This window comes from Buceros rhinoceros, unplaced genomic scaffold (assembly GCF_000710305.1).
Source record: "Buceros rhinoceros silvestris isolate BGI_N320 unplaced genomic scaffold, ASM71030v1 scaffold21544, whole genome shotgun sequence".
In the NCBI taxonomy this organism is placed as follows: Eukaryota; Metazoa; Chordata; class Aves; order Bucerotiformes; family Bucerotidae; genus Buceros; species Buceros rhinoceros.
The window spans coordinates 20,163-40,798 of NW_010407921.1; the positions used below are offsets into that span (position 1 = coordinate 20,163).

A 20,636-nucleotide genomic window follows, 5' to 3' on the forward strand; every position below is an offset into this window, starting at 1 on the left:
GGAAGGGGTTGGACTGTGCCCCGTAATGATTCCACAGAGAAACTCGTGTAAAGCCAGTGCAGTATTCAGTTTGCTCTGGATTTCCTTCTTGCAGCAGAGGTGCTGTTTGCAGTCTTCTGAAGGTGAGAGAAGACAGCAGCTCACAGAGCTCTGCACAATTAAGTGAATGGTCTAATGACACCGAACAACATTTAAAGTAAATCAACGTAACTGATGTAAACAGCAGTTTAATTAAGATGATCACTGATGCAAATCATTGTTGATATCGTGACTCCAACAGAAAATCCATTTTAAAAGGCCTAACAAACTTCTGTTTTGTGCCTAATTTTGAATCTTTGTAGTAGTAAAATGTTTTTGTTTCAGTGTTTGTTTAATTATTAGCAATTTATTCTTAAAATTGCATTAGATTTGAGGAGCAAAAGCGAGTCTCTGTCTTCTATGCAAACACTGTGTCTCCTCCACTGGCTGTCAGCTGGAAACTAATTGACTGGGGGTACAGCTGCAAGCCGTGAGTATCATTTGGAGCAGGTCTGCTCCAGAAGTCTTAAGAAGATCATTTATATCATCTCATCAATGCTAATGACCTGCTTTCCTGTCCTGTCAAAACTATTTGTGCCCTAGTTTATTAGTGCTAATTAATCCAGCGATAATAGAGACTTCTTTATATTTCTGTTGCCGTTGTTTATTCTGTGTCCCAGTGTGATCTCTTGTAAAAGACGTGGCATGTAAATACATATTTCAAGACAGAAAAGAAGCATTTTATTCTTCTGATGAAAAAAGTGTAGGATTATGGTATGCTTGTCGTTAGAAATAGGAGTTGCTCATGGAATAAAATCTGCTTTTTACTTGCTGGAGATGATGAAGGTGCAGCCCCCTAAGTAACATAGTAACTTTTATTCGGCACTGAAATAGCTGTTGACAGAAGGAAGAATTGAAACACTGGAAATGAAATGTCATTTCATCCATGGCTGTTAAAAAAACCCATCAATTCATTATGCCCACAAAAATGAGTGCTGCTGATGTATCACCTGTTACGGCATTGCTGTCTCATTGTTAGCCGATCTGTTCTCTGTACATACTGTGTCCGTGTTTCTCTGTTGGAATTCAGCCTTGAAATGTATTTGTGAGGTTCTGATTATTTTTCCTTTTTTTTAAAAAATGTCAGGTACAATTCTCTTCTCTGGGCTCTGACTCTAGCAAATGTCAACTATTATTAACTAATTTTCTGAGCAGGAGGAACCCCAATGTGGGGTCCCTCAGATTTTTGCTAGATCAGCGTGCGAACCCTGGCTCATGTCCCTCTGTTAGAGTCCAAGTATTAAAGGGTGACAATTTGACTTTTTATCTGAGTGTTATGTCATTATGAAGAAATTCCAGTCAAGGTTTTGTAGAGCTTAGAATAAAAGATCTTACTGTCCTCTTGCACAGAATGAGATGGTTCCGTTTTTCTGCTGTGTGGATTACACATCTTTCTCATTTTATTTCTTTATCTGATAAAGGACAAAATTGGTATTTTCTAGGAGGAGAACATGTGATCTGTATTGAATAAAAACATGAATTAATTTCTGGACATTCCACTTATGTACTTAGGTTAAAGTGGCAGCTTCTTTAGGAGATGTCTCCTGCTGCGCTGATGACCGATGGCTCTAACCTTGTCTGCTAAACCGCAAGAGGAGTGCGGGTCTTTCCTTACACAGGCCTTTCAGCAATGTTTATTTTTTGTACGTTTCAAAGACATTTTCCAAATCCTGATGCTATTCCTAATTTATTGATATCAAGGAGCAATTCTGTATTTCATTAAAGAAGGAAAACAAGTTGGAACTCCCCTGTGTGGCTGCATTCCATTTATTTCCAGATATTTTTTAATTTGCTTTCATCACCTCCCCTCATGTTTGTGTCATGTTTAATGGAAATATGAAAGTATACTGTGCAAAGATGTCTTGAGAGTATGATTATCCTGGGTTTTGATGATGATGAAGTAATTCTTGCCATTGATTACTGTGTTTATCTCACCACACATATTCTAAGGTTATGACTGTGTGACAGGGCTGGTTTCAGAGGGTCAGGAACTCAGTACACAAACATGGAGAGACTGAGTGGGAGAATGTGGGTACCGCAGCGATCACTGATCGGAAAACAGTGAGTGTTCTTCAGAGGTGGTGTCATGTGTCTTGTTTTTTGCTTCTGGGAGTAACTGTTTTGAGTTCGGGGGGGGTTCATCACTCAGGGTGGCCAGTGCCTTTTGCATCATGTGGAGTGAGTTTAGCACTTACAAAAATAAGCACTTACAAAAATAAGCACACAATAAACTTCACTGTGGTAGTAGCTATCAGTATTTTGGTTTCCACTTGCTAATTGACTTTGAGGTGGCTGCTAGAGCTTCTGGTGGATTCCTGCATCCCTTTGCTATCACTCAGAAGTCTCATGAGGTTTTCAGCTGTTCAGATGCTTCTCGAGCACCACCTCTTCATTCACAGCCTTACTTCTGCCCAAGAGCATATAAACTCAGATGTGTGGCTTTCTTGAGATTGCTCTTTCTACTCTGGTTCATTTTGGAGGCTGACACAATGTATTTCACCATCAGTCAAAATGACCTAGCGTTCATATTCAGGACGGTTCTGCTGAAGCCCTTTGAAAGCACGTTCTCTTTCCTAGAGGGCTTTTTGGTTTATTCCTTCATCAGGCAATCTGCCAACTGCAGTATCAATTCTTGTCTGTTACATTAGCCCATACGGCTTTGGATGAGTTAGACGTGTGAGGGAGACTTAAACGTGATGTTTGTCAATGTTACTTCAGTTGTGATCAGTGAAACGTTAACTTAGTTTTTCTGTGCTTGGAGGGTATTTATCTCGACCGCTATTTTTCACTCCGCACAAGAAGAACTAGCCTCAGCTACTCTGTTCAGTTTCGTAAATCAAATGTTATGGGTGCCTTGATCTTTGCTCTCTGTTCTTACTTTTCCCATTATTTATCTGCTTCATCCTTAAGAGCTTTTAACATTTCTCCCATTGATTAGGACAGGCCCTGTAGGAAATCCTACAAACTACAACGTCCCTCCGTGAAGGAGAGGATCTGGTAGCGCTTGACTCAGAGCAGTTCTACATTGATTTTAAGAGCCGCTTAGAGGAATGTGCCGCAAGAGCGTTTACTATAACAACTGAAAATTCTATACAGAGTGCAGGACAGCAGCAAACAATTTGAATGTGCTGTGGCAGCAGTCCTGACATAGCAAAGAAAATAAAATCTGCTGATAGGAAGAAGGTCAGATCTTTGAGTTTATGAGTGGCTCTATTTCACATGTCATCTGAAATGTTTTAACTGACTGAAAATGCATGAATACATGAGCAATAATAATGTTTCTTCAAAACCAGCTAAAACCATATCCCTAGCGTAGGTAGGAATTCGGTAATTCACTTCAACGTTTTTCTCTATCAAACCATTACAGAAAAAATTGCTTTTGTGAAAATATCTCTGGACGAGGATATAAAAGATGCAGTTTCTGTTCCCGATTCAGCCACTTTACTTGGTGACCTTTAGACAAAACACTTTTCTCTGCTGCCCCTTTAATGCTGTGGAAGGAGGACGATGCCTTGCTTCTCCCATGCACTGCCAGTCTTTCAAAATCAATAGTGCTCAGGATATGGCCTGTTATTATGTTTAGTAGTCTGTAAGATCAGTTTATGTGTTGTTATATAAAAACATTACAGAAGAGCTTCAGTTTTCTCCTCTGGAAGACTCTTAAGTCCCATTCCACACGCTTGAGTAGATATCCCTGCTGGTTACTGAGGTTTGCAAAGCATTCTTCGTGTTTTGCCAACCTGATTGTCATTACTGATCTCTCTGTCGTTTACTTTCTCCCTTATGGAGTGCTTGGAGTCATTGCCTTTCCTGTATGATACCATATCTTGGTCCATGGTGTGCTCTTTGAATATTCAGGGTGTTAGGGTTTAAAGGGGGGTTCTCAGTGTCATTCTTTGTTGTTATTTTCATCTTCCTTCTAAATTTTGCAGTCCTTTGCTAATAAAATGGAGAACTTACAGAATATCATTGGCATGCACAGAAACACAGCACTAAATAACCCCGTGCTTGACCACGGATTAATTTATGATTATTCCCATTTTAACCTTCACCACCGCACAAAGTGCTGTTATTCATAGTCCGGTTTTGCAGGTCGGTCTGTGTTTGCTCTTATCTTGTATTCCAAGCACTACCATCTTGAAGGTAAAGACTGTATTTTAACTAGCACATAAAGAGTGAATTCAGCCGTACTTGGAATCTCGGAAATGACCCCGTATTGAGGGACAGCTGGAAGTGCTCCGAAGGTACTAAGCCAGCAAGCTGATGACAGGCTCAGTTCATTTAAAAGTTTTAATGGACGAGAATTGATAGGGGCTGCAGAATTTTAAAAGGTTCCATTTTCAGCGCTGTGGAATTAATTGGTCCAAACCTGCCGAATGCTCTTGCAGTAATTGGCGTGCTGCAGTGCCCCTGGCTCTGGTGGGAACCTGAGTCTGCTTTTACGTTATCAAATTGCAGATGGAGACTAGTTTGTCCAATTAGACTCGAATTACAATGTTTTGAGATGCAGCTAATCTACTTCCATTTTTATTGACATCTCTTTTCTTCCTTCTTTGCTCTCTAAAATTTCTGCTGAGCCATAGAGGAAGGAATGGAAATAAACTGAGCAATGTGACCTGTCAAGAGCGTTTCTGTAAAATCTGAACATTCTAATATACCAAATCGTGCTACAGCAATTACATCTCTGAGATATTCACACCCTATTACATTTTTAACTTGATCATTAAGAAATCTGTTTGCTTTCTTTCCTCTTACGATGATTTTTAAACGAAAAGAAAAACCTTTTTGATGAAATACAGAGAGAAGGGAGGTTTTAGAATACGTCACGTCAGCCTTTGAGTGCAGCCGCAGCAGTTGCTGTAATCTTCAGGGTTTGCCCAAGAAGAAGGGAGGTCAGGAACACGGTAAGGTGGCTGCTCAATCTCCTTCCAAATGGCATAAAAATGAATGTTGAGGCAGTGGGTCTAAATAAATTTTAGCGATTACAAGTGAGTCTTAATGGTAGCAGAGTCTGGCTTAAGACATGCTGTATTTTGCATACTGCATAACCAGCAGTGATGATTGGGGGCAGGAGGAGTCCAGTGGCTTCTGAGCCATCGTAAACAGCCCGGTAGCAAGACTTTGGCTCTCAGCAGCTCTTCAGGCCTCATTCTGTTGCTGACAGTGTAGGTGGCAGATCCCCTTGGGTGGGTGCTCCTGCCTTGCCTGAGGTCCATCAAAGTGAGCTGCTTTTGTGCTGTTTTGCTTTGTTTTTTGGTTTTTGGGTTTTTTCCCAAAAGTAAACTCAGCAATACTTGGGACGTTGCTGGGAGCTGCGTTGCATACTGGTGTTTGCTGCACCCAGCCTTTGGAGATAACACGCTGCACCTGACACCAGGGAACTCACAGCAGGCACTGTCAGAAGTTTGCTCAGGTCACGTTGGCCAGGAATTAAAATAAATAGCGATTTTTGTCTTACTCATCAAGTACTTAAGTGCACACTTAAGTGTTTTGCCATCTTTACAATCTGTATGTTAAGTGCACCTAAACCTACACTGACTGTGATAGTTCTAACTGTGGGAAATGTGCAGGGTGAGCCTTGAATACTTCATCTTGGTTCCCAGTCACATCTTTGTGGATTCTTGTGTGACTGCTGAGCTGCTGTATGTACTTGATGTTCTCTCGGGAATGGCACAGCCCAGGAACAAATCGATTTAAAAAAATAAGATTTCATACAAACTAGATGATGGTGTAACAAATCGATCGGCCAAGGGCGTGCTAAGGTACATCACCTTACTAATAAAAGAAGCAAATCACTGCTGTGGAGAAGGGCTCCTGGGCCACGTAACTGTGTTTTATTAAGGTGGCAGTAAACTGGAATAAATGAATGCATAGGCATGGATTCTATCCCCAAGTACCAGCGGAACCTTCTTACCTGTACAGGCCTTTGGAGAGTCGTGTGTTTGCCGTGTATTCAGATGTCGCAGTTAAGAATCGGAGAACTCGTAGCGAATAGTGTCGCTCTTGGTGCAGCTGTGAATTACAGAGCAAACGTCACGGTTTAATTACCCTGTGTCGTTATACAAAATAACACCATTTATGTACTTGCATTTGATGCAAACCATTAATTCACTGTACTGTAGCGCGAAAACCCAAGTTTGGTTCTGTTAGTTTGACCAAAATACCCTCTGTTCTTTCTTTATGACGGACTGGAGTAACTCAGTACTTCCCGCTGACTGCACGGTGTTTCTCAGCCGACAGCTTTCATGGACTTGGGCACATGGTTTGGGGTGAGCACTGAAAAAAGTCAGTTTAATTCTTACATTAATTGGAATCTTAATGGAAGGAAATTTTTTGTGCATGATTTTAGATATTTGTAAATGTTAAAAATGAGACAGGACTATTTCAATGAGGTTATTGTATTCTCTTCAGCCTGAAGAGTTTCTTTCTTTGGAAAAAGCCCTCTTGCTTTTACAAGGTTGTGAGTAAACCTGTTAAGATACTTGGAGGGTGATAGAGAGATCCTGGTTTTCATTGCCAGTTTAGTTTTGCAGGTATTCACGTAGAGTTGTGTTTCATCTGATGTTGCTGAGATCTTAAATGCTGGTTGTTCCAGGGTCTTAGTTGGGCAACCGTGGGCATGATCTTATCCCGATTCAGAAGCAGTTGTAGATGAACCACTCAAACCTACAATCTGGAGGTTTGGTTTTGGTTTTGCTGCTTGACTTCCATTCACCTTCTAGGTCTTCCTCCCACCATTCTGTGTTGCTTAGAGCTTCCATAGGTTTTTCCAGTGTGTGATGGTATTGATGCACTGTCTTGTAATCCTCCTGGTAGCTGCTTTCCTGCCTGGAAGAGCATCCCTTTAAAATAACATGGGTAAACACAACAGCTGGACATACCGAATTTTGTTGGTTTTCTTCCATTCTACAAGAATACTGTGATCTATTGGGACGCAGTTCACAGTGGTGTCTTTTCCTGGCATGTTGTTCACTTTTCTAGACTTCTTTTCCCTGTTGTAACTATAGGGTAAATGTCAGCATTTCTCCTGCTAGCATTTGGCCTTAAATAGACATGGAATGGAAAGTGAAGGAAAAATGGAGATTATTTCTCTGAGTTTTTGCAGGAGCTTTATTATTCTCTTCAGCTTCAGGCCATCAGAAAGTTGCACGTTCTTGGATACTGCACATAATGGGTATGAATATTAGATAGTAACCATATCCGAGAACTGTTTGCTTATTCCTCTGTTTATACTCACATAATAATGGCAAAGGAGTGCAAAGCAGGTTTTTAAGGGACAGCAAAATTAAGTGCTTGGGATTTTGGTTTGACTTGAGCACAGGCATTGAGCAGAAAAATAGCATTTTTCCCTCTTACAGATATCCTTCAGGTGTCGGTTCTGCAGGATCTCAGTTTTATTGTATCAATCACAAGCAGCTTAAGGCTTCCAAAAACATAGTCACAGACAGATGTTGAGCCTGTCTGGGGATTAGAAATATCCTCTTCCATTAAGCATAAATTAACTTAATCACCAGGTATGAAAGATAAGCACCATAAACATCATTCCCTGAAGCTTTCATTAAAAATAAAATACTATTTAAAAATGGGCTCGTACTTTCTATGACTTGATCCCCCTTCAAAGAGATTATATCTGCTCTAAATTTCTGCAGTGACAGAGTGACAGAAATTAATGTATTGGGGGCAGTGGTGTTCTCTATAATTTAACTTCTGCTGCTAGCCATCTTGTAGCAGGAGAGACAATTTGCTTATTTTTAAGTAATAATTGGTCTCTAGAAAATATTAGAAAGCAATAAAACTGCCTAGCAGCCAGTGGCCACAAAATGAAAGCCCAAAGCCACCTGACCAAACAGCAGCGTGATCATCAGGAGTGTTACTTTGTGCCTGTAGGATTCCCCGGCGTTAACAGGAGGATTACTGCTGATAACACGCAGCTCACCGCTGCCTTCTGCTCCTTTGGATGACAGGGTAAAGCTCCTTCTCTACCCTGGCACAATCACAACTGCTTTCGAAGAAGAATTTCCACAGGGGAAGAAATACTGTGGGGTTTAGAGTTTTTTCTGGGCTACTGCAAGACGCTTGGTAGTCTAATGTAATGTTGGTTTCAGTAGATTGTCAGGCTTTACAGCAGGTCTGCCTTTGCAGAGCCCCATATTATTATTTTTAAGACTCACTTTTCTAAAGAAACAAGAGAAACTCCAGAGAAATAATGAGGCACATAAGTACCTTAAAAGCAAATAGTGAACACAAATAAATCTACTAGGAATAATAAAAGCTACCTCCACAGAAAAATAAGGTGTTGGGGACCGTATTTAATGATCTTTGTTCTACAGCAGAACCAAGTCCTTCGGTGCAGGTTTTGCATTGCTTATCCGTTATTTCATTGCAGCAATGCCAGATTTTCTGCATCACTCAGATAGATGGCAGGGAATAGCGTAAGCATGCTCTGCTTCTCTTTCATGAGAAGTAATAAATCTTGAGCTAATGCAGACCGATATTACCATTATTTTTAGAAAGAAAAAGTCGGAACTAAAGATTCCCAAGTAATAATTGTGAAAGAACTATTTTTTTTTCAGCACATTAATCCTGAGACTCCTCAAGTGCATTTCTTCCCTTTAATGATTTAAACTACATGTTTGGGAGTGCTATAGAAGCCCAAACAGAGCTCAGGCACAACTCTCCCAGCCAGCCAGATGTTCACCCAGGGGTGCAGCGTGCGCTTTGTATCCCTGAAGGAGCTCTCTTCTCTGGGGTGCTGCTGTGCTGATTCCTGGCATCGCCTTGTGAGGTGGGAGTTTAACCAAACTGCTTTCAATCACAGTATCGCTGGTGAGCACAAGTAGGATTGTGGTGAGCACAAGTAGGATCCAAGTGCTGGTGAGCACTTGGAGTGTTTTTTCCTAGACCGAACGTGTAGGACAGCATGTGAGTTTGTCAGGTTTTGGGTTTGAAGTGGAGGCTCTAGTCTTCTCTGCATATGAAGTGAAAATGTCAGTGATATTCTCATCCATCGCTTTGTGTCCTCGGAGTGGAGCTAGTCAGGATCCACACTAAGTTTCTACATCTTGGAAATACTCATTAACAATGCGTTAAGGCGGCGAACTTTCAGAGTCTTCTGTTTCCTTTCAAAAGCGATTTAATCTTTAATGAGAAGTGTTTATTTCTATAATTAATTCACCCAATCTGAAGAGGCAGCAAGCCGTCCTTCTCAGAGAGGGGACTGATGTCTGTGGAGCTTAGCAAATGATACGTGTAAACAAATAACACTCATGGGATGGAAAATGGAAAGGCTGCAACTAGCGGATGCCGCGTGAGAGCTGCTGAGGAGGTTGTGATGGCAGGCTGCAGGGGCTGCCGCTTAACTTTTTCAAGGGTCTGATAAATTATTTTGTTTTTGTTAAGCAAATGGCAAGGCTATGAGTACATTCTGAATTTATCCTTGGATTCTCCTAAAATGTGTTTACCAACTCTCAGAGCCAAACTTAAGTATGCTCCATTTCTTTGGCCCCTCCAGAGCAAATGCCGTGTTAGGCCTTGAAGGTGCAGGCAAAGCTAGACGTGGTCGTGCTCGCAATAAGTGAGGTGATTTAATGGCTTTATTTCTTAGAGATGTGGATTCTTTTTTCTTAGAGAGATGGAAATTCTGCTTTCAGCACTTCCCACTTCCAGGAGGCCAGACAGCTGCTGCACTTTGAAAATGTGGTTTGTGTGCTGGGCTGTTAGTTGTCTGCCAACAACATGCTGATTATTAATCCTTATTTTCAGTGTGATCGATTCTGCTCTTGGAAATACGGGCTCTTGGCCGTGGTTACTTTGACTGCCTCAGAGCGTTCTCCAAGTGTTGAACAAACTGTGTGTAAGAGCAGTAGTGCTTCTAAGACAACTTCAAAAATCTCTTACTTTAATATTCTTTTCATACTTTTATCTTTGTTAGGTAACTTTATTATTCTCTTGAAAGGAGGGAATGCTCGTAATACTGGTGTTTTTTACTTTGCCAGAGGGTGAAGAGGAGGTGAATATTCAGTTTCTTCAAATAAAACTTGCAGTTGGCCACTACAAAACCAAAGACACTGATGATTCACGCAACATGCAGACAAACTATGAAACCTCTTGCTCTCACGTACTGTGGGTGCTGAAGTCTTTGTGTGTTAATAAAAGTAATGGGATTAGTTCATCAAAGAAAACCCATGAATTGTTGATAATGCAGACACCGCTCTGGCTCTGACATGGTGTTTCCTCAGCGAGTTATTTCTGTGAATGAGCACGCAAATGGGTTTCGTACCTACGCACTCCGGTAACAAACACATATTGTTTCTTCAGAGATCCACATACTGTGGTGATAAATGAGTAGATAGATAGATTTGTTATGCAAAATATTCTCTGCTTTTAACTATGTTAACATAGTCTTTGCTTTGAGAATAGAGGCTCAGCTGAGGGAATAATTATAGCCTCAAAATCCCGAACATAATATTTTCTTTTATTAGGTAAGCCCTTGTCAGCTGATACCAAAATTGCTTAATTTATACTTCTAGCAATGCCCTAAATGTTAAATATATCAAGTGAGCATTCTTAGAAATATTAATGTTGCAGTTCTTACCCAATTTTGCTCTGAACTTGATGGCTAAATTTTATATACAAGTGTACAAATGCTGTTAATTTTGAAGCCTTTAATTAGTAGTTGCAGATTTGTTTGTCCCTTAGCAACTTGTATTTGCATAAAGATTAAGGCCAGTCAGAATGAAAGGGATAAAACATAGATGGAGGAAACATTAATAAATTAGTAATCATGTATAAAAGATAAGTGGTCTTGAGATGTCATTTCCATAAGCTTTATTAAAATTGAAATTCTTTTTTAAGGATGCAGTTAGTATTTTCTCCATAGTTGATCATTTCTAAAAAGAGATCTGCCATGAGCTGCAGAATTAGAGAAATTAATGTATCGAGGTCAGACATTAGTATGGAAATTAAGCTTTGCTTTTGTTCCATGGCAACAGAAGCATTACCGTAGATTTGACCTTTCATTCCTTTCACCTGACTCAGCCCTGTCAGTCAAACCCCTTAGCTCCAAGGAGCAGCTTTGCAGTGTGGGGCTCAGCTTTGGCCTCCTCCCCTCCCCTGTGACATCCCCTGGGGAAGGAGCTAATGGAAGGAACCTGGCCAAGCTTCTCTTTCGGGGGACTTGGTTCAGCATGTCGGGGTTTCTGGTCCTTTCCCCACAACTCCGCTGCAGTGCTTGTCCGCAGACACTGCCCGAGGCTTTTGCGGGGGCTGGGGCCAAGCCCCAGAGCCCTGAGTGGTGGTCCCCAGTGCCGTGGGGAAGCCCTGGACCACGCAGTACATCAGAAAGTGACTTCCAAGAAACATCTCGAGTAAGAGAGAGCTGGATGGTACGTATACACAGGAGTTTTTCGTGACACTTTGAATCCGGCAGGTAATATTACAAAACCGCCTACTGCTGTATTCTCCAGCTGACCCATGAGTTAATGGTCAAAACAAAGGAGAAAATCCCCTGTACATTGTCCTCGTGGCTGGACCTTGAGCTGTATTTCTGCTTTTTGTAGCTGTGCTGCCAATGCTTACACTGGTCTTTGGCTGCATGACCCTTGGGGAGTCACGTCATCCGGCTCACCCTTATGGTGTGGCGATGGCAGATGGCAGCGAAGCGCAGGAGAAGCTGTAACGGTGCCTTGCAAGCGAGCGTAATTGATCTAGTGCTAGGGCAGAAAATATGTTGTGCACCGTTTCCTTGCAAAAATATGCAGATCGTGGTAAAATTCTGATTTTATAGCCCCCAAATCTGGCTGTAATATACCTACCGAGGTGCTCTTTCCTAATTAGACGTGTTGAGACCACGTTGACGTTGGGTGCATACAAGTGTGTGGAGCAGATCTGCAGAATGTAAACTTTATTGAAGTGCTGTCGGTGGTGGCAGAGGAGGATTATACTGTAAATATAGTCAGTGGAAGTGCCGGCAGTTGAGGTGAGCATGAAAAGAGAAAAGTGCAGATTTGCTCCAGGAAGTCTTGGTTTTATTAAAAGCATAAAGTATAACTTTCACTTTAGTTCGAATTAGGTGATCAAATTAATTAAGCTCTGGTGTGTTAGAAAAGGAAACCTGAGAAAATCTGGGTAGGTGTGTGGGGGGTGGAGCAAAAGAATGAAAACAAATCATTAAACTTTGTAAAAGCAAATTAAGAAGTACAGTCTCTTTTTTTACTTAATGGAAGTACAAGATTTGGCAATAAAGATTAGAGTTAAGTTTTCTTGTTCTGATTTATGCATTAGGAAAGTCTATAAAATATTTAAGCTGAAAGGAATGGGACATGCAAGAGCACACAAAAAAGCTGTTTCTATTTAAAAAATACTTTTCTAATATGAGCTATGGTTTTAAGAGCTATTTCCGTACAGTTTGAGATGGGAAGCTGGGTTTGAGTTTTTTGTCCGTGACCTCAAAGCCAGCTGTAGGTTTTTCTCCATAGAAGGGAGGGGAAGGAGGAAGTTCTAGGTGGTAATTTAGAGCCTCTGCTTTGTTATATTCAATGATTTTTTTCTTTGACCACAACACGGGGTTTTTTTCCTGCGAACACAATTTTCTGTGACCCTAATATAAACCAAATATTGTCCCGTTTAATAATTTGACTCTGTCTGTTCCCCCTTAACCAGGAAGACAGGGTCTTCTGGGGCTCCCAGCAGTAACGTGTCCATAGGGTATCTGTGTGCCCGGCGGCTGGGGACGTCTCTTCGTGACCATTTCCTGTAGCTTTTGAGGATGGCGGTTGACAAATGTAAGGCTGAAAAAATCCCTTTTAAACTCCTGTCTTCCTCAGAAGTCCCAGGGGCTGGTTCTTTAGCAGGAGGAGGTGCAGATCTGTGGAGAAAGAACAGATTTGCAGGTGAAGACTAGGCTGAGAGCTGCTGTTCCACAAGACAAACCACTGTCTTGGTAGCGCCAAGGGGATGGACGATGCTCCAGCCTCAGCACAGGCACCAAAGAAAGCTGGGGCTGTAATTGATTTCTCTGAAGCTGATCTCTTTAACAGTCTCTTCAGCGTTTTCTGTAAAACATGAACTCTAATGTAATTTCCTCAGCTCTGCTTGTGTCTTTTAAAGTAAAGCTTTATCTTTGTTTAATTGACAACATTAATGATGAATGAATAATGTACAATCCAAAACACTCTTGAATTTAGAATGAGAAAGGTTTCGGGGCTTCCAGGCGTCATTAAAACGAGAGTTATGTTACAAACACCACAACCTTCTCTCCTGCTGAGTACAAGGTTTCACATTTGGTCAAGGTCTAGTTCAGCTGGCGGAAGATTTGGATTCTTAAATGCATGAACAGACCTTTAAGATTAAAAATAGGTGCCTGCATGCGTATTGTTTCTTGGCTGTACGTCCTCTCGCTTTTTTGGCGGCCAGAGGTTACATGATTGTTGGTGAAACCACCATCCAATTTTCTGAGAAAGAACAAAACTAATAATCTATTACTTTAAGCTTTATTTAACTAATGACAAAAATGACATTATTTTTCTCCTTTGTTCTGTGCAGCAAAGAGGAACGTTATCAAAACGCTACTGATGATTTGTATTTATTTTTTAAAGACTTTTAGAGTCTTTTATCGTAGAAGTGATCACATTGATAGATATTCAGTCCTGTAAGTGTGGATACAAAAGAGGTACCATTATTTTAAAATTTTATAATAGTTGTAGAAGAGGTGCCTGTATGAGGGCTAAGGAAATCTGCTGCCTTTTGCAATCCCAGCTGGAAGGTGCAGGTTTACAGTAGATTTGGCCTAATAACTTTTGCAGTGCTGTGGGTGAATAATAAGGATGTTGATTGTTATCCTTTGCTGGAGCAGGACTTTGGGAAGGACGTTAAATCTGCTCAGGAACACAAAAGATCAGTGGAGTAAAACCATTAATTTTTATAGTACCTAGTGTGATTTGTACTTATTTCTGATGATAGCTGCTTGGAAAAATGACTGCAAAGAAAACAAAAACCTGCGTATGCTTGGTGGGTGCCAAATAATTGCCATCAGCTATCAGGCTTGCTGAACTGACGAGGACGGCAGTCTTTAATTTCATCTAGATACGTCAGACACAGGGCAAAAAAAAGAAAAATATGTCATGCTGAATAAACATGTAATATTTGTTTCAGAACATCATTATCTCGATCAGCTTTATTCAGGGAATTTGGCAACAACAATGAAGATGAAATAATGTATTTTGACAGTATGCACAGAGGATTTGAAGAAAAAATAATGGGATTGCCCAGAAATTGTCTTCTGAGTAGTGCCAGTGTGATTTATTGTGAACCTTATTGCATCAGAATGTATTGTTAGAATTTCCTCTTTGCAAATATATCTTGCTGTACATTTTGTACCATACTCACCAGAGAAGGTAAAAGCTTCTAATCATTACTGGAAAATGAGTTTAAATCCCATTAGATTATTACTATCTCTAACCATTTCCCATGGAACACTCCACGACGCTTGTATTTTTTGGACATGCCTATAGCTGTTTGATGGTGGGAACACCAACATGCAGTTACTGTCTGGTGTTTCCTCGCCGTGGGGAAGAAGTCAGCCTGTTACCCTTTGTGAGGCCGTACAGACCTTGTGAAAGGATATGGATATTCTCCAGCATTCCAACGGATCTACATTGAGAAAATAATGTTTTAGCATTAAACAACCTCAGAAAGGCAATGTAGTGAGTCTTGTAAGAATAAAGCTAACCTAGTACGTGATTATTTTATGTGCTACAGATGTCAGACTTTGGAGCACGTGTCAGAAGCGAATGAGGAGCTGTTGGACGCTGGAGTGGCAGAGCGACTGGAGAGCGATGCCGCCCGAAGCCCAGAGGCTGCCCTGCCCTCCCTCTGCCTCAAGCAAGTGTTTCCCAAGTACGCCAAGCAGTTCAACTACCTGCGGCTGGTGGACAGGGTGGCTGCGCTCTTCATCCGATTTCTTGGTGTAAAAGGGACAACAAAGTTGGGGCCAACAGGTTTCCGAACGTTTATAAGGTTAGTAAGGTGAAGGTTTCTCTAGGAACTGGTTAAACCATAGCTGAGAAGGCGGAAACTCCTGAAGCTCTGCAGCAGTGCTGCTGCTCACCTTGAGTCTTGTGAGAGAAAGCAGGTTGTAGGTTTAGTAGTGCCTTCCAAAGAAACCATCCCCCGTAAGTTCCCTTGAACTGTCGCATATGATTTTACAAACAGATAGATCTTTACCATTCCAAGATCCCCAAACACCTGAGCTATGAAACTGTGTCTCGTAGCAGCCTGGGTCTTTATTCTGCAGCAGGTCACTAGTTTGGGAGGTGCTGTTTGCAGTCTCCATCAGCGTGTCGTGTTCCTGGTAAATCGGAGCAACATGGTTGTGAGAGAAGTGGCTCCCTTGATCTGCTTCTGCTGGCTGGGGGCACAGCCTCTGCCCCAGGCTGCAGGGGAGGGTTTCCAAACGCCAGCTGCTGAAGCGTTGTGCACCGAGGATCTGCATTGTAAAATTGCACCTTGCAATGGCAAGGGACTCAATTTATTTTTTCTGTGTACTTTTTATTTGTGAGGGGTTTTTTTTTCATTGGTTTTTTTATGGATGTATCTGTTCTCGTCATGGTACAAATATCTCATTTTCTGTCTTTCATTGACAATGACAAAAGAAATCATCATCAGCAGCAGATGAACTCTTAAAATACAGATCCTGTTTCTATGCAGATGCATTTAGCGTTCAGGAATGAATATGAACAATTTGATTTATACAAATGACAATATATAGAAAATGACTGAAGGCATCTGCTCTATCCACAGACCGGTACAGGATTGTTTCCAGCTCTGTGTTTTCTATTGTTTAGTCCAGCCTTAATTTGGCACTTGACAGAGGAACACAGAATAAATGCCAACATTTTCTTTTAAGAATATTAAAATAAATTGCCATATCTCAGTGAAATAGTGTTTGCAGTTTCCTAACGCACGTTAAATAAAACATTTTAATATTGGCAAATGTTTTGTTTATTTTTTCCCCAGAGAATCTGTGCCAGCTCTGTGGCCCTTTTCCGAAATGCCATCACCATCACTCAGCTCAGACATGATGCCGTGTTTCTGTCATGTGCTGTATCGCTTTTTAAGGATGAAATGTGCACAAGTGTGCCTCTGTGTGTGTGTGTGAGCAAGAGGCTGCAGAGACTATCCACTCAAACTTGAGCTGATCAAAATCTGTTCCCCTTCAATAATTTCTTCATTCTAAGAAATAACTAAAAGGGGAATGCCAGACATGGCTCTAGCCCGGGCTTGGATCTGCCTGAAATTGTTTTGGGACTATCTAGGCCAGACCTTAACACCCTGTTTTAAGGGAGCTCTGCTTAGGCTACTAGAGAATAAGATTCTTTAAAATAATCTGGGTTTTGGGTGGTTTTATTGTTTTCTATTTTGTTTTTCTGGCTAGAGGTTTTGGCCAGCTCTTTGGCACGTGCATGAGTTCCAGCCAGGCTGCCAGACATCTGGAAATCCTGGGCAGATGGCTGATCCTTGTCTACCGCTCAGCGCTGCTCTGCGGGCTCAGACCACGCGAGTGTCACATCTCCTCCATGTGCTTATCACCAAACGCCCGAGATGCATCCAGAGATGCTGCTGTTTTCCAGGCAGCGTTCAGTAACGCGCAGGGTAAATCTGTTCAGTGCTCAGGCGTGAAGAAGTAATTCTTTGCCTGAGAGCTTTCCTCCAACCTTTTCAAACAGGATCAGTCAGTAAACAAAAGAGTATTTCTCTGTGCAAACTCTGCCTCATGCAGATAGTCTGTGGTACCAATTAATTCCATTCTGGACGGCCTCAGAAGGAGGACTAGCAATAGCCTGGGAGAAAGCTGGGTGTAACTGTCAAATCATATTTTTAATTGAAATATTCAGGGTTGGTTGGGGTTTTTTGGTTTTGTTTAGTTTTTTTTCGTCCCTGCTTTGATGCAAACCCAAAATAAACCCGTTAATCTGTAGTCTGACCCGCTGCCTTCTGTGGCTGGGGATTGCCAGGAGACTGCACACTCCATTGCATTTAGGTGCATGGGTCTCGTGGGGCACTCCTGGCCAGAGCCAGTTCTGGCAGAGGGGATGCCTGCAGTTTCTCAGCAGGCAGCAGGACTGGGTATGTAGCAGGGATGTTCTGGACGTGAAAAATTCAGAGCCTGTACCGTTTCAGATCTGTACACTTACCAAACACTGGTTTGTTTGCTGTCTGCTGAATGTGTTGTATTAGGCTCAGCATGTCAGAGTGGGTGAGTACATGAGAAGCGGGTAAATTTTCTCCCAGTGTTCTCTCAGTTGCCCTTGCAGAATTTTTCCTAACTTGGAAGTTTGGACGTAATCAGAATTTCTTCTTTATTTTTGTCTACTTTAAACAGAAACTGCAAACTGAGTAACAGCAGTTTTTCAATGGCTGCTGCAGATATCTTATATATTGACATCACAAGACGGTGGAACAGCATGGGAATCGACCACAGAGAATCAGGTAACACTATTTTGTATTTGACAACAATGGAAGCTGGGGGTTTTTTTGCAATTTCGGTAGCTCAAGTGTACCTTAAACATTCAATAAAATAAAAAGGGAACAAGGCATGTACCTCTGAGGTATGTACATCAGGTTCTTCTGTTTAGTTCTGTGGCAGTTTCCCTTTATCTACTGAATAGATACGTCGTTTAGGTGGTGAGCTGACAGAATTTCAGTAGCAAAAATAACAGAAATACAAGTGAATCTCCAGGCTTCCAAAGATTTGTTGACAGCCTCAATGAGCCAGATCTTTTCTGGGTGTAAAAAGAGGAAACACCCAGCCATTGCTGCTGCCTGCGCCTGGCCGGCTCCCGGCTGCCCCCAGCACAGTCACTATGGTGCTGTTGCAAAACATCAGCTTCCAACTTTTTTTCATTAAATGCTTCACATGAGTGTCACTTGTGGGGGAGGAAGCCTGTATGCCACTGAAGGTGCTTTCCCTGCCTGCAGCTCACCATGACTGATAAAATAATTCACTGAGCTGGCAGCTGCTGCTTTCAGATAACTCAACAATTCTTTTGCAAGCTGCTTTACAGCCAAGATCGTAAGCGACCCCAGCTGCAGCCCTTGTTGATAGAAATTATACTTCAGAGTGTAATTGTAATATTTTGAAAAGGTGCCTTTCCTGCAGCATCAATAAACCAACGCTAACTTAAAAACCTCAAACCTTTCAATATCCCGTCCTAAAATAATCGTCTTAAGTGTGCGTTCAAACTGGGAGAGCCAAAGCACAAAGCAGCTCTAACGGTTCCTTGTTGCTGGCATTCTGCAGAACCTATTGCGGTTTGGCTTATTAATTAAGAATTAAAGCAGGTATTACTTCAAGTTTTTAAATAGAATAATTAGTTTTAAATACAGTAATGAGTGTTCCTGTGCAGCCCCTCTTTCCGCTGGCCTTGGTACCGTGTTATTAGTGAGACGTGATCAAATGGCACGTGAAGAGCCCATACTGCAGCGTGTGCCTTCTGCAGGGGCTTCTCTTCGTGAAGGGGCACAGCAGAGAGTTTGTTTTATTACAGCAGAGAAATCTTTTGGCACTGCACCACTTCCCCTTCATATACACTTGAACTGTTTTAAATTCAGCTGAAACAAAACTACCATTGCAGAGTTTCTGGGTGTGGCTGAAGGAATGGCCTCCTCGCCCTCCAAAGGGTTCCTGCCTAGTGCAGGCTTTGCAGGAGGAAACTCACTTCTGTGAGTAATGGAATTGTCTTTATAGTCATCATCATCATGGCTTGGCTTCGCGGACGAGGATTTGGGAAGGGCTTTACCCACGCTTACTGCAAGTGTGCTGATGGCTGAATATAGTGGTACAGACGGAAATTACATCCTGTTCCAGTAGTTCTATATTTCAGCTCCTGTTGTAGGTCCATCTCTAAAAGTACAAAGTTTAAACGACCCCATTCAGTTGCGATATAAACTTGTTTTTCTCTCTGGGTGGTTTGTTTTCCTTGAAGCTTAATATGTTTCTGTGTGTCTGATTTGGTTTCAATTTAATATTTGAGGCAGCAGAAATCAAGGCTGATATTACATCAATTTAATTGTACAATGTCTTAGTTGTCACTGTGCCAATTTGCCTCTGGATGCCAGGCTGATGTCTGCAAAAGCAGAAATGGCCTCAGTGCCAGTGTCATCTGTCCATAACTCTGCCTGGGCTCACCCTGTACTGAAATGCCAAACAAGTTTGCATGTGTTACATGCAAATAAAACCTTATTTTTTCATCATTAAAGGGCATTTTTATTTCTTTCTTGGTGAGCCCTCTAGATATCTGCTGTTTGAACTAACAGACGTTAATGAATGCGATTGTGTATGTCCTCGCCCAGAACCAACACATTGGCCTTGCTGCCAAAGGAGCCAAGAGATAGTGTCATGCTTAGAGACTGCGGTTTGCTAGACAACACTGTGCGATGAATCTCCTGTAAACACCTCTTCCTTGCAGGAATGTGTTTGCAAGCCTTTGTCGAAGCGTTCTTCTTCCTGGCTCAGAAAAAATACAAGTCCCTCCAACTTCATGAGCAAGTGGCGTCGCTGATTGATTTTTGTGAGTATCACCTGGCTGCCCTGGATGAAAAGCGCCTGGTTTGTGGCCGCGGGATCGTGGAGCGCCGAAGTGTGGTAGTTCCTGGTCAGACAGATGGGCTTCACCTGACACCAGCTGCACAGCCCCCCTTCCTGAACCGCACTGCCGCAGGTAGTAAGTTTGCAGATTATAGAAATCATCGCTATTAACAGTGCTGATTCACCAGGACAGAACTGAGAATTGATCCCCAGCTACGTATGTGCACTGCAGGAGGAGAGACAGACCCTTGAATTCCTTCACCTGAGAGTCACAATTCTTTATTTCAGCTTTTTTTACTCACGCTCTTCAGAAAGTCTCCTGCAAGCTCCCATTCTCCAATAACGTTCCTGGCAATAGCTTTTTATTTTCCTCTCCGTCGGACCCGCAGTACACCTCACGTGACAAACTGTGCTTTCACCCCGAGGGGGTAGAAAATCATGTGTGAAGACCAGGACCAAACCCCAGTGGGATGATAGCCAGGCTCGTGGGGTTGGTTGCACTGATTGAGAGGCACAAGCGTATCAAAGGGGTCGTGTCTTTTGTATGCACTGGGGGGATTGTGGACAGCAGGTACGGAGCTGTGTGCTCAAATACCAGCTGTGGACCCTGGAAAACCGAAACCTGGAATTACGTTTGTGGTCAGATTTCAGGCTTTGACCCTTCAGGCTTTGACCCTCTTCTTTCAATGGTTTGGACTGTATGTTTGGAATCAATACAGATTTGGTCGTTGTCTATATACGTATTTTTTAAAGGCAATCTTAAAACACTGAAATCATGTTTTGGCTTCTACTTCTTTGTACAAGAGTTTGCCATGACAAGTAGTGTTAATTTTTTAAAGAAAAACTAAAGATGTTTATCCTTTTGCTTCCAAGAACCAATAAGCTCACACTTAGTCACAGAACAAAATTCCCTTCATTTAGTCGGGTGTGGTGAATGAAGGTGTGCTCTCGTCGCCAGGTACTGAGCACCGCT

The 20,636-nt window shown here is 41.9% G+C and overlaps 1 protein-coding gene across 1 annotated transcript in view; it reads left to right on the plus strand.

The window, feature by feature from the left end:
- Positions 1 to 19,796, plus strand: part of TTLL11 (tubulin tyrosine ligase-like family, member 11) — a gene marked incomplete at both ends in the record, with an annotated part of 39,952 nt that extends 20,156 nt beyond the window's left edge. Inside the window, 3 exons of the mRNA XM_010134692.1 lie at positions 14,836 to 15,093; positions 17,459 to 17,565; positions 19,545 to 19,796. Coding sequence (XP_010132994.1) covers positions 14,836 to 15,093; positions 17,459 to 17,565; positions 19,545 to 19,796 — 617 coding nt within the window. The remainder of the gene's footprint in view (positions 1 to 14,835; positions 15,094 to 17,458; positions 17,566 to 19,544) is intronic.
- Between the last annotated feature and the right edge of the window lie 840 nt (positions 19,797 to 20,636).